Source organism: Carassius carassius, chromosome 18, assembly GCF_963082965.1.
Source record: "Carassius carassius chromosome 18, fCarCar2.1, whole genome shotgun sequence".
NCBI classification, from domain to species: Eukaryota; Metazoa; Chordata; class Actinopteri; order Cypriniformes; family Cyprinidae; genus Carassius; species Carassius carassius.
In genome coordinates, this window is record NC_081772.1 from 296692 (window position 1) to 314309 (window position 17618).

General features: G+C 41.8%; 1 protein-coding gene across 1 annotated transcript; it reads right to left on the reverse strand.

The window, feature by feature from the left end:
• Positions 1–575: 575 nt before the first annotated feature.
• LOC132092832 (mitogen-activated protein kinase-binding protein 1-like) lies at positions 576–17618 on the reverse strand. The gene is made up of 28 exons (XM_059499271.1): positions 17511–17618; positions 16637–16752; positions 16267–16329; positions 15597–15654; positions 15349–15519; positions 15138–15275; positions 14866–15048; positions 14636–14796; positions 14216–14423; positions 13480–13611; positions 13228–13412; positions 12641–12732; positions 12444–12569; positions 12270–12343; positions 12054–12175; positions 11891–11966; positions 10873–10984; positions 7162–7225; positions 6976–7086; positions 6789–6886; positions 5680–5709; positions 5384–5574; positions 4975–5221; positions 3076–3207; positions 2906–2969; positions 2643–2836; positions 1191–1882; positions 576–1115 (listed from the first exon to the last, which is right to left on the reverse strand). Exons 1-28 carry the CDS (start codon positions 17616–17618, stop codon positions 909–911), a joined length of 4155 nt encoding a protein of 1384 aa, XP_059355254.1. The 3' UTR covers positions 576–908.

The following is a 17618-nucleotide window of genomic DNA, read 5'->3' on the forward strand; positions in this document are numbered from 1 at the left end:
TCCAGAACCCTCAGTGAAACACAAACCTTCACCAGCTCTCGTGCAAACATCAAATGTCTTTTCTCACGCTGTTCTGCAGAGGATTTTCTTCTTCATAAAAATGCTAATGTTTTCACACTGGACTAAAACTTACTGACTGCTCACACAGGGTATAAGAACTTCATTAAAAAAATTTCGTTTTGGGAATCTCTTTTTGTTGTTCATACTTTGTTAGGCATTTCTGTAAAAAAAATTACCAGCCTATAAAAATTGCTTAGAATGTTCCCCTTATGCTATATTATTACCAAATACTGAATTGAATCTTTTTGTCAACTTGCTTATCAATTAGCATAGGTTTAGTTTTTTTGGAGCTGACAGATTGAGGTGTTAAGTGAAGTTATAGAAAGAAATACTAACATCTTTACTTTTATTCGGTCATATCTGTACAGTATGACAATATGTCATGTTAAAATGTATAATTTGTGCTGAATGTAATGTTGTGAATATTCAACAGAATAACACTGATGTATGCAAGACCCCACTAATAATGAGTGTGAATTAAAGCATTATTTAAAGCAAATGAATCAGAAATCTACTTACATTTATAACATATTTCAGTTTATTGTGTAAGAAATCAGGTCAGACAAACAATGATAAATAAATAAAATCCATTGCTGATTACTGTGTGATTAAATAAGACAAAACACTATGACGAACTGCAGATTACAGATGCATTATAAACTTATTTGGCAATAAAACAATAAAAATGGACATTAAAAATAATTAAAAACACATACTATGGTAAAACTAAAAACTATTAACATCCACAAGAGTAAATGACATGGGTGAAACACCTCAGATCAGAAGTTCAAATCAGGCAACGTTCAAATATACGCACGTGAAACACACACTCACACACACACACAGCTCTACTCGTCCTGAACGAGTCTCCTCTCCACCGAGCGCAGCAGCAGTTGTGAGTATTGCTCCAGTAAGGCGAGCGTCTCCTTTCCGTCCTCCATCCGAACGACTCCGGACACTGAATCCAGCTCCGATCGCACGTGCAGCAGCGTGTCTGACATCAGCTGACGCATATGCTGCTGCTCCGCACTGTGCTCGGCATCATGGGAGATCAGCTGAAACACCACACACAGTGAGATAGAAGTGACTCTGTGACAGACTTACAGTACAGACAACGGCTAGTCACTCACCGTCCTGTAGAGCCGCGTCGCCGTCCTCACGCTGCTGCACAGATCAGCTGCGGCACGTCTGCAGATCTCCAGACCGACCGGCACATCTGTCAACAACATCAGCAATACAGACTCAAGAGATGAGCTCATGACATCAGAAGCATCAAACAGCAGACTGTGAGAATATGAACACCGTGTGAACTGATAGTGAGAAGAAGAGCGTCGCCGCTGCAAACCTTGATCATCAGGAGCATCAGACGCCACATGAGCCGTCTGCTGGGGGTCTGTGCTGGAGGAGGAGGATGATGATGAAGAGCAGCTCGGGTCAGCCAGAAGGTTCTGAGATGAAGCCGATGTGTTCGGACTGCTCAGGCGCTGACACATGCGGGGTCTGACGGCTCTCAGAGGAAGTGCTTTGGGAGAGTTTGTGAGGAAGGACGAGCTGCTCGGCGCAGGGGCCAGACTCTCGCAGGAGCTGCTGCCCACATGCAGGCTGTCGCCGATGGACGCCGAGCGGCTGGTTTTGGCCATGGAGCTGGTGGTGGGGCTCATGTAGGAGCGCAGGACACGGCTCTGGGACGGACTGTCCCACAGCTGAAGAGAGGACGGTGCTGTGACAGACGGGTGATGAGGGCCGACCTTCTCCAAACTGAGCTTCAGCTGGACGGGACGCGCCTCTCGCCGCAGACGGGACGGAGACAGGGACCTTCCTGCTGGGACAAATAAATACATTAACTAATATATTAAATAATTAAAAGTATAGTTCAACTAAAAATGATCACGAACAAAAGGGGAAACAAACAAACAAAAAGAATACACTTATAATAGAAGTCAATGGCGACTACATTCATTAGAGTATTAGTACAAATTACTTTGTTTAAAATTGTTATATTTATATTCAGTTATACTTTATACAGTGATACAAAAAAAATATTTTAAAGTCACTGAATGAGTCAAAGCATGAACTCAAGTAAAGATTTCTAACTTGTTTTGGTTCTTGTAAAAAGCAAATCCAGATGTTTTTTTTTTGAGGATCTGATTTAAAAAAAAAAAAAAAAAGAAGAAAAAGAGATATAAGTCTTATTTTCTTAAAAATTAAGTGACCTGATAAATTTTTTTTTTTTAAATCTGCCAGTACAGTCAGAAGAATAAACATTTTCCCTTTAAATAAAGTTTTTTTTTTTTTTACCACTTTGGCAGATATTTTTTTTTGCAAATGTCAGGTTTTAACAATATTGTGCATTTCAAGCCTTAAATAAAGCTTTTTTAAAAAGAAAGCAAAACTGGTAAAATGATCCCATGTGACTCGTGCCGTATATTCAGAGTGTTCTGGAGGCATTTGGTGAAAAATGATCCAAAAATGTAATTTATTATTTATCACAAATCTTGACTTGATGAACGCTCTTGAAAACGATTTCCTCTCAATCAGTGTGATGTAATTCAGAGGCTTTGCTGATCAGACCACACACTCACGGTCGGCGCTCAGACTGTGTGCTGAAGCAGATTTCTGGAGTCCAGGGCAGGAGACACGGCTCAGGTACGGGTGGCTCCTCTGCTCTGGATGATCGGGCTCTCCTGTGTCCTCCATCAGGGGCCTGACGCCGCTGACCGTGGGCTTCACTGTCGCACTGGATCTGCCAGTCTGATGAGGAAACACTGAGTCCATCCTGCATGTGGAGAAGATCCTGTTACTTCATCAATACATGCAGTAAAGCAGACTATCATCGTGAGAATACCTGCTAGAGGACTTCTGGATGTGCAAACATGCTGAGATGCTTCCTTCAGCTCTCAACCGAGACCCTGAGAACAAATCAAAGATTCAAAAGATTCAATTACATTCATGCATTCAGCCGATGCTTTTATCCAAAGTGACTTGCAAAAGAAGCAGAAAAACTAGAGAGTTTACCAGCATCATTGCCGTCCGTCAGCGTCTCAGAGCGTCTCCTCCAGACCTCCTGATGTGGAACACTCTCAGAATCACAGATCAGCCGTGTGTTACCGTCGCAGGATTCATCATCAGAGCCAAGCGCCTCCACATCTGAGAGAAGAAACAGCTCATGATTCTCCATCTCTGTGGTTCATCCGAGCAGTTACTGGTGAATTCTCAAGTTACTGTAGCATTCATGGATTTGATGACTTTTATCATGAATTCCCTTGGAACTGATCCCATGACACCAGTTCTGAGCTACATGTATGTTCAGATATGCAACATGATACACAACAATCTGAAACTTGCAGGTGCATATATTTATATATTCGTGCAATATCAGACACTATAATTTGCTCTGGTCCCCTCCCTTGCTTTCCGTGGTGACAAAATACACACCAGAATGTCTTCACTCAATGGCTGGATGTCTAAGTGGTGGAATAACATTGGTTATATAGACCATTGGACGAGTTATCGGGGCAGACCTGACCAACTGAAATGTGATAATCTTTATCCCTCCAGGAGTGGTGCAGCTCTTCTCTCTAGAAATATGGCACATAGTCTTAGAGTTTGTACTTGGCTATCTAACTAACAGGTCATGTACCAAAATCCTTCAAACTGGCTCTTATTAAGGGTCTCATTTAAAAAAACATAACTTAATCCTAGAGAATTAATTACAATCTCAAATATCCCTTTTCCATCAAAAAATAAGGCAGTATCAAGGTACCTCAAGGCTCAGTACTAGGGCCGCTACTCTTCACGCGTTATATGTTACCCTTGGGAGATATCATCAGGAAACATGGTGTTAGCTTTCACCGTTATGCTGATGATACTCAGCTCTATATTTCTCAGTGGCCCAACGATACACAATTCAGAAAACAGACAGATCTTTTTCCTATTTGGCTCCCAAACTCTGGAGTAATCTACCTAACATTGTTCGGGAGGCAGACACACTCTTGCAGTTTAAATCTAGATTAAAGACCCATCTCTTTAACCTGGCATACACATAACATACTAACACATTTCTATAATTCAAGTATTTGTAGTTTTTTTAGATTTTCAGAACCGGGAACACTTCCCATAACACACGATGCACTTGTTACATCGTAAGAAGAATGGCATCTACGCTAATATTAGTGTGTTTCTCTCTTATTCCGAGGTCACCGTGGCCACCAGATCCAGTCTGTATCCAGATCAGAGGGTCACTGCAGTCACCCGGATCCAGTACGTATCCAGACCAGATGCTGGATCAGCATCTAGAAAGGACCTCTACATCCCTGAAAGACAGCGGAGACCAGGACAACTAGATAAGCCCCAGAGACAGATCCCCTACGAAGACATCGTCAACTAGAACGACCATCGGCACAAGACCACAGGAACCAGATGAGTCCTCTGCACCTGTGCTGCAGCCTGGAATTAAACCACATCATGTCTGGTCAGAGGAGAACTGGCACCCGACTGAGGCTGGTTTCTCCCAAGGTTTTTCCTTCATTTCTGTAAACGATGGAGTTTTGGTTCCTTTGGCTTTTTTACTTGGGGACACTTGACTGATTGAACAGACACTACTGGAAGAAAATTGAACTGGATGACATCACTGAATCATCAATGAACTGACTTTAATTGGAAAATGATTCTGTTATTGTCTTCTGTTTGTGGTCATATTGAATGAGTCGTGAACATGAAAACTTAAGTTGTTTGGATTCTTGTAAAGGAAAACCCAAGTGTGAACACACACACACAAAAAAAAGTGTTTCATAAAAGGATCATTAACATTCAAAAGAAGTCTTCAGAGTAAAAAAAAAGTAATTTTCAGGTGAAGGAAAATATGCATTTTTAAATTGTATTTAACCCTAATATCCCTTGTGTGTGAGGTTCTACCCTGGTGTCGGTGGTCTGGACTGGATCCTCCGCTGCCGTAGCCCATGGAGGCTCCACTGATGGGACTCTGAGCTTCTGCTCTCTCCTCGTGCTCGACGGTCTCAGACAGAGCCTGCATCCGGTAGGACGGCCCAGGCAGGCTGCTGGTGCTGGGACCGTAATCTGGGTACAGAACCACACCCTCAGGTTCTGGAGCACCGACGGGAACCAGCCAGGCCGAGTCACGAGAACACCGGAGACTCCAGTCCTGAACAACACAAAGACCCACATGAATGTTTAATGTTTATTTGAATAAATCCATCATAAGGTTTTATTATAACAACAAAATGGAGTGCAACATAATTATATCAAAATATCTGCAGTTCAAATGCTTATTAACTGAAATGAAATGGGCTGAAGTAATAGTGACCTGCAGGCTGGAGGTGCTGCATCGATCCTCATCCCGCGGTCGATCAGAGCTGCTTCTGCTCTGCACTGGAGCTTCAGAGAGTGAATCGAGCTGCCGCAGCTCCAGCATGGACTTCACCATGAGCTCCAGCGATCCCACACGACTGGACCAGCGCCTGCGAGGACGGCACGCCACCGCACACGCACTCGAGTCTACGGATTCCTCCTACACACAAGCGTCAGACGATGGTCAGCGTGTCTGTACTGTCATGTGACTTCAGATCATGCAGCTTTACAGCAAGCTCCAGTGAAAGATACTGACCTTCAGTTGCGTTTCATCAGATGCACCTTTATAAGAGAGAAGGTGACAGAATCAGACACTTTATTCCACATCACATTTACATCAGTAAGTGTTGAGATACAGGTGTGTGTGTGTTTGTGTACTAGTATATATGGTTTATGAGGACACTAACATGCATAATGACATGGATACTACAACATAAACATGGCTTATGAGGTTTACACTTCCTGTATCCCTGTAGACCAAATGGCTTGAAAACATAGTAAACTGTTTTTTTTGAGAATGTAAAAATGCCTGTAGTTGTGTGTGAGGGGCAGGTTTAGGGTAAGAGGACAGAAAATACAGCTTGTCCAGTAGAAAAAAACATTATGCCAATGGAGAGTACCTGTAAACCATATATACCAACATGTGTGTAGTACTGATATAATATAGATTTTATGTTTAAAATTATGTTTTATATTTTGTTTTTATTTAAATTTTGGTTAAAGTTTCAGTAATTTTATTGTGTTTTGGTCATTTTCATTAGCTTTTTAATGCATGTATAGTTTTACATTTCATTTAAATAAAATGTTTTAGGTTTGTAAGTCAGTTTAATATAACTAATAAAAGCTGAAACTGTATTATAATTTTAATTAGTCCTTTGAATTATGTTTTAATTTTTATATTCTATGTTTTCTTTTTAATTCTAGCTCAAGTTTTAGTATTGCTGTTGTGTAGGCATGTCCATATAGTTTCTATTTCAGTTTTAGTTATTTTAGTACATCAAGTTGAACTAAAAAATTAGCAATGTTGCATTGGAAACTAGATTAAATACAGTAATGCATTTAAGTTTTTCTGTTTGTTTGTTTCAGTTATAAGTTTATTGGAGTAACATTTTGTATTGGTTTTAGTTTTATTTTACTATAATGATCCTGATTTGTACTTGCTTAACCATATTTTGGGGGCAAATTTGTATCCAGAAGTCAGCTAGATCTGAACTGTTGTTGTGTACATCCTCGTTTGTACATAATATTCCCAAAAAAATAAAAATACTGTGAAACTGTGGAAAGTTGTGTTACTGTTATCGTATCCATAAGTAGCTGTATATAAAACAACAGAAGTTCTTCTTTAGAGTAAAGGTTCTGACCTGTCTCTTCAGCAGTCTTCATCTCTTCATCTTCCTCTTCTTGGTCGTTCTCAGATGGGCAGCTCATGATGGATGTGGACATGTGCACAGAAGAACGTCTGAAACAGACACAAACTCAATAATATCAAAATGAACAGGCTTTAAATCATTCAAATGCACATGATGCAGATGTCAAACTCTCATGTACCTGAAGGGATTGCTCCTAAAGCTTGACGCCCTGTCACGATGTCTGATCGCAGACAGTCTCTCTCTCATATTGATAGTGAGTTCAGGAGCGAGTCGCCACACAAATATACAGCTAAAACACAACAGATGCAGTCAGTGAGATTCACAGCATGACAGGAGCTGAACAGAAGAACAGCTGGAGTCAAACCTGTCAGCTGAAGACGAGAGCAGACGCCTGCAGTCACTGCTGAACCTTAGAGCCGTGACGTTCTCTGCCAATAGGAAACACACAGTCACGAATCACCATAATCACAGTCACCATCACCATCACAGTCACTATCACTGCCTAATCACCATAATCACAGTCACCATCACAGTCACAATCACTGCCGAATCACCATAATCACAGTCACCATCACTGCCGAATCACCATAATCACAGTCACCATAATCACCATCATCACAGTCACCATCACTGCCGAATCACCATAATCACAGTCACCATCGCCGCTGAATCACCATAATCACAGTCACAATCACTGCCGAATCACCATAATCACAGTCACTATCACAGTCACAATCACTGCCGAATCACCATAATCACAGTCACCATCACAGTCACCATCACTGCCGAATCACCATAATCAGTCACTATCACAGTCACAATCACTGTCGAATCACCATAATCACAGTCACAATCACTGCTGAAACACCATAATCACAGTCACCATCACTGCGAAATCACCATCAGTCACAAACACCACCGAATCACCATAATCACAGTCACCATCACTGCTGAATCACCATAATCACCATCAGTCACAATCACTGCCGAATCACCATAATCACAGTCACCATCATCACCACCATCAGTCACAATCACTGCCGAATCACCATAATCAGTCACCATCACAGTCACAATCATTGCCAAATCACCATAATAACAGTCACCGTCATCACCATTCACAATCACTGCCGAATCACCATAATCACAGTCACCATCATCACCATCATTACAGTCACAATCACTGCCGAATCACCATAATCAGTCACCATCATCACAGTCACTATCACTGCCTAATCACCATAATCACAGTCACCATAATCACCATCACAGTCACAATCACTGCCGAATCACCATCATCAGTCACCATCACGTCCGAATCACCATAATCACAGTCACCATCATCACCACCACCAGTCACAATCACTGCCGAATCTTCATAATCAGGTGACTGATTATGAATTATCACAGTCACAATCATTGCCGAATCACCATAATCACAGTCACCATCATCACCATTCATAATCACTGCCGAATCACCATAATCACAGTCACCATCACAGTCACAATCACTGCCGAATCACCATAATCAGTCACCATCACTGCCGAATCACCATAATCACAGTCACCATAATCACCATCATCACAGTCACAATCACTGCCTAATCACCATAATCACAGTCACCATCATCACAGTCACAATCACTGCCGAATCACCATCATCAGTCACAATCACTGCCGAATCACCAGTCACCATCACAATCACTGCCGAATCACCATAATCACAGTTAGGGATGGGCGTTTTCCGAAAATATCACATTCGAATATTTGAGCTCACAAAAAACGAATATTCGAATATTCGTTTATTTAAATCAAGTTTAATGAGACAGACGTTATTTTTCAGCAACATTTATTGTTTCCGTCATTTTGAACAAGCTTACACACAATAAGCTTGAACATTAGGCTACACATCGTGTTTTGTAGCTGAAAACCTTTAACAATGCTTGCAAACAAACAAAAGTACAGATTAAAAGCAAAATAAAAAGTGGAAAAAGTGAACAAAGAAAAAACGTAAAGCAGCCTGCAGCGATTAGGCTATTGTAGAACGTAGCCTACACTTAACTTTGAAACTTTTAAACTGTAAGCAAATCTTTTTTGCTTTTTTTCTATTGTTTTACATGTTCTTGTTAAGAAACACGGGCATGTAAACATGATCGGGGGAAAGTCAGCTCCTTAGTCTGTTAAGAATAAGGCTGGCCACGGAGAAAACGCGCTCTGACGGCACAGACGTTGGCGGGACTCACAAATAACGGTGTGCTAAGAGAATATGTTTTGTGAAGCGCTTCGTGTTTTGGTTTCACCACTGAATGGGATCCTCATCTGGTGGAATACATGGCTCCAGCAAGAACTGTTCCCACTCGTCTCGACTGGACTCTCTGTAATCATCGCTGAAGAACTGGCTCAGCCGTCTCCGACGAGTGGGCATTGCATCCGCTTTACTGTTGATGATGGCGGCTGCATCCGCACCACTCACATCAAGGAAAATGTTCTTATGTTCAAAAAAGTTTTTTTTCTTACTTATCTCATGTTTTCATCGAGAAACCTGAGATGTTTGTACCGAGGGTCTGGTGCGGACGCGAGAAGAGGAGTTTTCACTGCATTCTCCAAGTTAGTGGTGTTTATTCGTTGCTTGAGAGATGCCGCAACAATGTTCTTGAATTTGGTCACTTTCTGTGATTCTCCACGGCATATTTGAAGTACTGTAGAAGACCGCAGTTCTTATGGGCCGTTCACCGTGTCTTTTGTGCGCTCAAGTTCGTTATTTCCAATGTAGGCGGGAGGTATGCGCGCTCATAATAGAAGCGATGCGCACGCGGTGCGACGCGCCCGTTTTTCCAGGCGCGTCCGCAAAGCATTGAGTTAAAAACATCTCAACTTTTCAGAATGCTGCAAGCGCACCGCAGGTCATGTGACAAGAACTAAACATTCAGCTTCATTCTTTCCCGTAACAACGTTGAAAGCTCAGCCAAGATGAAGGAACAGCTGATAATAATTTGTAGCAGAGCTACTGCAAGCGATTTTTTTGTGCTGCAAATCCATTTATCCTTTGCTGAAATTTCCTCGTCATCATGGAGAGAGCCCGTCACTGTTGCTTAGCAACGGCAGACGCCTCAGCAGCGCTTCTGCCTGAGCACTTTGGAGAAGGAGAATATGTGAACGGCCCCTTATTCATTCATAAATTATTTTTTGCTTGCATACATCTTCAAATATGCCGTGGAGAATCACAGAAAGTGACCAAATTAGGTTTTATTGTGAACTTGTTTTTTTTTTTTTTTTTTTTGCAAAATTCGAATATCATTTTTATTTATCGAATAATTAGAGCAGAACGAATATTCGAATGTTCGACTATCCGTGCACACCCCTAATCACAGTCACCATCACAGTCACAATCACTGCCGAATCACCATAATCACCATCATCACAGTCACAATCACTGCCTAATCACCATAATCACAGTCACCATAATCACAGTCACAATCACTGCTGAATCACCATCACAATCACTGCTGAATCACCATAATCACAGTCACCTTCACCATCAGTCACAATCACTGCCGAATCACCATCACAGTCACAATCACTGCCGAATCACCATCATCAGTCACAATCACTGCCGAATCACCATCACAGTCACAATCACTGCCTAATCACCATAATCACAGTCACCTTCACCATCACAGTCACAATCACTGCCGAATCACCATAATCAGTCCCCATCATCACAGTCACAAATCACCACCATCAAAATCACCGCCCGAATCACCATAAATCACAGTCACCATTATCAGTCACCATCACTGCCAAATCACCATAGTCAATCACCACCATCAGTCACCATCACAATCACTGCCCGATTCAGAGTAATCACAGTCACCATCATCAATTACCATCATCACAGTCACTGCCTGAATCACCATCATCACAGTCACCATCACCCTAGTCACCATCAGTCACAATCACAACCATCATCAGAATCACCACCATCATAGTCATCATCACCAATATCATCATCAGTCACCATCATCACAGTCACAATCATCACACACTGAGGAAGACAGAAGAAGGCCCATGTTACCAGAGTGTCCAAACACGGTGGCCAGGCTCTCTCCGGTCTGGAAGTCAATCAGATTGATGTTCTTATCTGAGCAGCTGGACGCCACAAACAGACCCGACGGATCAATCTGAACCTGCAGAAATCACAAAGTACACTTCACTGACAGAACACAAACAGTAGAACCAGACAGATCCATGACTGAATGAAGTGATGCACTGCTGGCTTTCAATACAATTTGGCTTTTTTAAAATAGGTGCAAGATGATGAGAAAAACAAACAGAGAAAGGGCTGTGGTGACCCCACAAAGTTGACCAAAAACCACATTACCCATACTGCCCTTTTCATTTTGGCCCTACCCATCAGTCTGTCTGTGGGCAGTGGAAGTTTGATCAGTAATTTTACCACAGAGGAGTTCACAGCAGGGTTATTATTATAGCTGTCTAAAACTAAACCATAAAAATGCTACTTGAAATAAATGTTAAATGAAATAAAATATCCAAAAAAATCTTTAATTTCTGAAATTGAAAGTGACATGTAGCTAAGTATGGTGTTCCAAACTTGGAATTTGTGCTCTGCATTTTACCCATCAAGTGTACACACACAGCATTGAGTAGTGAACACACGCACATAAAATTAGAATTATTAAAATGAACATAAAAGCAGAAAATCTAAAAATAATATCCAATTCAAAATATTAATAAAAACTATAATAGTAGGTCAATGATACTAAAATATCATTTGATTCATATTGTCAATTTTTATATACTACCCCAGTTTTAATTTATTTAGTAAAAGTCGACACCGCAACTATAACAATTACACCACAGAATAAAAATATCACTGGAATCACTTTCAGAAAGAGACATTTACAGCCAATCAGAATCCATCTGATTTTAAAGAGCTTGTGTATTTAAATCAATAAACAGACTGATGTAGTTTCATTATAGTTAATGTTCTTGGTGTGAACAGCTTCTACACACGTCAGGTGTTTGTTTGCATCACAGTGAGCACCAGAGGAGCTGTGTGACAGTGATCTGACCTTCAGCAAACCGCCGTCTTCAGTCGGAGAGCCACTGAAGGATCTCTTCTGTTTGCCGCTACTGATGCTGATCACTCTAGAGAACCACAGACACACACCAACATCATCAAACCATCTCAACTCCAGCCATCACACTCTCAGATCAGCATCCGTGTCTCCTCACCGGATGCTGCGGTCCTGACAGCCCACGGCTGCGTACTTGCAGGTGGGATCTACATCCATGTCATTAGGAGTCGCTTTCCGAACCACATGATGAGTCCGCTTGAATTCAGCTCCTCGGTCCGTCTAAACAAACCAGAGTTAGTATCATTAACTCGAACCATGAGAAGAGTTTTGTTCCACTGGATCAGAGGTTGTGGTGGTTTTTCTCAGGACTCACCCTGTGAGCAGTGCGGATGTAAACACTCTTATCTGCTCCACAGCTGATGATCCGCAGAGTCCCGTCACCGGCGGCTGGATCCAAACATCAGGGACAATCACAAGATCAACACCCACCACACGTCTGCTAGTGTATTATTAGATTATATAATAACAGGGAACATCGAGCTCTCACCAGCGAAGCGGACAGACGTGATGGAGGACGAGTGCTCGTCCAGCGTCTGCAGCAGACTGTAGTCTTCCTCAGCGTCCAGCACATGGATCAGACGATCTCGACTCGCAGTGGCCAGCAGATTCACACCTGTCCAACACACGATCAGTCACACACACACACACACAGAGAGAAACGCTCTGATCTGAACACACACACACCTGACGGAGGTTTGGAGTATTCCAGACATAAGATCTCAGAGTCATGGACCTCAGCCTTCACCAGCTCCTTCATACACGTCAGATCATGAATCCTGTCACCACACCAACACAAGAAGAAATATATATTTAAAAAAACAGAATAATAAAGTAAATAACATAAAATGAAAAATAAATTACTTAAAAAATATATAATAAATAGTTAAATAATAAATGAATAAAACACAAACATTACGAAAATAAAAGTGAAAATATACATTTAAAATAAATGATTGTAAATTAATAATTTTACGCGAATAAACCGAAAATAATTAGAAATAATTAAATGAAAAAAGGGAATAATAATAAGTAAATAAAATAACCAAATAAATAAGAAATAAAAAACTAAATAAAAATTATGAAAATAAGTTCAAATACATATGAGTAAATAAAAATATAATTGTTAATTTTAAAAAAATTGCAAATAAATAATTTTACTCAAATAAACTGAAAATAATAAAAAAATAAAATTGAATAAATAATAAAAAAAGAAAAAAAAAATTATGTAAAGATCGTATTTTCATGGGAATTTGACACATGATCATCTGGACCTGAGTGTGCCCTTTCCGTCTCCGGATGCTAGGTGTCTCCCGTCCGGACTGACACAGATGGTTCTGATCCCGCTCCTGCCATCACCACTCGATCCCTCAGCTTTCTCGGAGCCACCGATGTCAGTTCCCTCCACGTCCAGCAGGGCGGCGGTGCTGTCCTCCATGTAGAAGATGTGATGAAGATCCTGTGAGAGTTCAGAGTCACTTCATCACTGGTCTTCACGACACTCGGTGCTCAGCAGCCGGACTTACGTTACTCAGGACGTTACGGCCGTGAATGCCGTCTGGACTCCAGAGACGCACAGAACCATCCGACGAACACGTGAGGAACGCATCAGACGAGCCAAACGCTGGCTCGGAGCCGTCGCTCTTACTGGGAAACATCTGCAACAGATCATGAAAGAAAGAAAGAAAGACTCTTTTCAAAATGCTTTTTATCTTCTGCATTTATTTCATCAAAAACACAGGAAAATTGTGAGATGTTACTGCTATTTAATATAACTTTTCTATGTGAATATCTGTTAAACTGTAATTGATTTCTATGATCAAAGCTGAATTTTCATTATCATTACTCCCGTTCTTCTTCAGTAATTTCCCTTTAACAAAATTAAATTAATGCGTCTATTCATCTTCTTCTGTGATGCATTAAATTGAACGTGAAAGTGACATTAAAGACATTTATAATGTTACAAAAAAAGAAAAATACAGCTGCACATCACAGAAGTAAATTACAGTTTAACAGAGATTCACACAGAAAACTGATATTTTAAATTGTAATAATATTTAACATTTTTACTGTATTTTTGATCAAATAAATGCAAAAAAGAAGCAAAAATGGTTTAAATTAAAATGATAAAAAGTTTTGACTGGTTGAGTAATATAGGCTACAGAAAAAGTGTGTTGTCACAGTTGTGCTCAACAGAAAAAGCTATAGTATTGATATTAATATTGATAATGGATGCAGACGTGTATGTGAGCGGATGTTCACCTGGAGATCCCAAACGCAGGACGAGTGATAAAGCGCCGAGTGAACTTTGCCCACTTTGTGCAGGTCTCTCGTGTCCCACACATATAAGCTGTGGTCATTATACACACAGGACAGCCAGCGGTTCACAGGGTCAAAGGTCACCGCCACCGAGTCCGGGTAACAGGCGTCCGGTGTCCGGTGTTGCCTGAAGAACAGAGGAGACTCGTGTCTTTCGGTGTGAATCGATGACATTCTTTCGCTGCTAATTACAGCCGTTAATGGGTTAACAGAGCTCTAATGCTGCAGATCTGGCAGGAAGAGACGTTACACAACCAGATCGAATCAACACTCGACTCGAGACGCACAGCATTCATCAGTACACAACTACATCCAAGAAATTACAAAAATGATATATTTTCATCTCTGTCTGGATGTATTCACCGGGGCTGTGTGGCGGCGGACAGCTGGACGCCCAGAGGATGTGGACGGGGCAGTGTGCTGATGAAGCGCAGGTCAGACGCCCCGAACACACGCACCGTCCCGTTCGCACCGCCGCAGAAGATCAGGTCCTCCGTCACCGCCAGCGAGCGCGCCGAACCCGTCTGGAGACACGAACACACATGAGGAAGAGCCACAGGAAGCAGCGCTCGTGGTCATGTGATCTGACTGACCTGCAGGTGCACCCAGCGGTCCAGAACCCTCTGACCGTTGAACTCACACAGGAGCCCCGACGCCGTCACACAGAAGGTGCTGTCGGACCTCAGGCCTCGTCCACACGCCACGTCACAGAAGAAGTTATTCTGCAGCTCCCCGAGGAGCCCCGAGCGGCCCATCAGCGGCACGGGACACGCCTGCTGCAGAGCATCATGGGAACGCTCCATCACAGACGTAACTACTGCACTCTTAAAACCAAAGCTTTCGTTACTGTAGTGATGTAATGTACCTGATGAGCGTGAGACGGATCCAGATACCAGAAGCGGACGTGTCTGTTCCCCGCCGTGACGAAATGATTCCCGTCCTCCGAGAAGGAAACGGCCGTCACCTTACTGGACACCTTATTGACCGCTATCAGAGCGCTCTTCTGCAGGAACCATGGAGGGAACACATGTAGTGATGCAGGGAAAGCTGCAGGGCATGATGGGTAATTACCGTACCTTCCAGGCCCACAGGTTGACGCTCATGTCGTGCTGTGATCCCACGCTCACGATGTATTTGCCGTTGGGAGAGAAGGCCACGCAGGACACGCCGTACTTGTGCTCCAGCAGCTCAGAGACCAGCGAGCCCTCGCTCACATCCCACACACGCACCGCCGGCAGATGACCGCTCTGAACACACACACTGACCGTTAACTACTCACACAACCTCTGACCACAACTACACACCTGTGAGACTGACCGCTGACCTCTCCAGTGACCAGATACCGGCCGTCTGACGAGAACGACAACGTGCTGATGCTCTTCCTGACGAACCACAGAAGATACACAACATACAGGTTAATGGAATAATAAATCAAAATGAAATAAATGTGCTCATCCCTAGATCGGGATGAGTTAGTTTCTTCATCAAACAGTCCATAATAACACTTCCTCCAGTGAAAAAGTGCATCTGCTGTTGTCTCTCACAGATTAGTTTAAACGCTGCTTGATCTGTGCAGATTTCTCTCCTGATTCAGACCAGAACACTTTTTCACTGGAGGAAGTGTTATTATGGATTATAGACTCTATGTGTTTGAGTTAAAATCATCTTAATGCTGGATGTGTTTCATCTTTTGTCTTCTCCAGATGTTCACTGATGGACTGGAGTGCTGTGGATTATTGTGATGTTTTTATCAGACTCTCATTCTGACGGCACCCATTCACTGCAGAGCATCCATTGATGAGACACTGATGCAGTGCTACATTTCTACAAACCTGATGAAGAAACAAACTCATCCTGATCTCAGATGACCGCATTAGGACATGCTCAACTTTCCTTTTTATCACATTCTTGAACATCTGGAAGACACTCAACACAAACACTACAGGATTCATGCCTGACGTTACTGAATGACGTGTGAAACTGTGGCTCTTCACCTGGATGAGTTGATGAGATGCTGTTGTGTGTTTTCGGCTGGGTTCAGTAACACAACGACACACCTGGAAGAAACAGAAACAAGCAAGCGTTCACTGTGCGAGTCCATTAATAGGCCTAAATCTTCAACTAATCTTTGTATTTTCATTAAAAGCTGGTTAATCACTGTAATACTCTTGGGAAAGAGCCACAAGGATTGAGATCTGCTTTCCTTAATGTTAACGACACACCTACTGTAGAAAACAGGAAGATGCCATATTTAATCCAATGCATTTACTAATTTAACATTATGTCTTTCCACATAAAAAAACCTACTTAAACTAAATAACTTAAAAATGTTTTTTGAGAACTAGTCATCCTGACTCCGCTCACCCGGCCGGATAGGCCACCGTCCCTGAACACGGATTGCATGTCAAACCACTGTTTCCTGCAGTCGTGATGCCCAGAACTTTCTCAAGAGTCACCTGAGACAATAGAAAAAACACAAACTATTATATAATCCACAAAGACAGTGAGCAAAATAAATATCACTGTATTGCACAGACAACAAAACATTTATGGGTAAATCTAAACAATGTTTTTTAAATAAAAGTTAAATAAATACTTGAACATAGTAATAATATATACAATGAATTCTATATATTGAAACTTGTAATATATAATAAATACATTAAATAAATTATATTTTAAATATACTATTAAAAAATAAAAGTTTTCAAGGTGGGAAATACCTGATCTAAAGACAAGTTTATCTGCTTTAGAGCTGATTAATGACATTAATGATCATTGTTCCTCAGAGTTAAAGACCTTCCGCTCTGATTCAAGAGCTCAAAGTCAACACAGGAGCATCATGGGAATGTGCTGATGATGTGTTTAAGAGGTTTGTTCTGTCGATATCATTGATGTGTGAAAGAGTCAGTGAAACACTGACAACATCATCCGATTCTGTCCGCAAATGAAGAGCGGATCAACATGAAACCCCTGAGATCTTGAGTCTAGATGAGCTTCACACAAGATCAAAAGACGAACTAATCAGCGCAATAAACGCAACTCAATCAGCAACAGATCAAAGGACGCGAACTCTTCAGAACTCGTTACATGTTGCGTTCGATGTTTGTTACACTGAGCAGACATTTGATGATTGTCACAAATTAACGCCTGAGTGTTTTGATACATTCTGAAGCGCAGCGCTATGATAATAATATTAATGAGAAATGCTGATGATGATAGCAGTGAGTTTCTTTACCTGGCTGCACAGACTGTCTCTGAAGCGGCTGCTGCGGTTCTTTCTGAGTTTGATGGACGGCGAGCGCAGGAGACTCTTAATGCGACTCTTGATGGTGAAAGTCTCCAT

Excerpts from the sequence above, each read along its gene's own strand:
- LOC132092832 (XM_059499271.1), bottom strand. The coding sequence starts at position 17,618 with ATGGAGACTTTCACCATCAAGAGTCGCATTAAGAGTCTCCTGCGCTCG. Across the intron at positions 16,753-17,510 it reads GAGACAGTCTGTGCAGCCAG|TTTGTGTTTTTTCTATTGTC; the intron begins GTAAAGAAACTC and ends ATTATATAATAG. Across the intron at positions 14,424-14,635 it reads TCCGCCGCCACACAGCCCCG|ACACGAGTCTCCTCTGTTCT; the intron begins GTGAATACATCC and ends TCACACCGAAAG.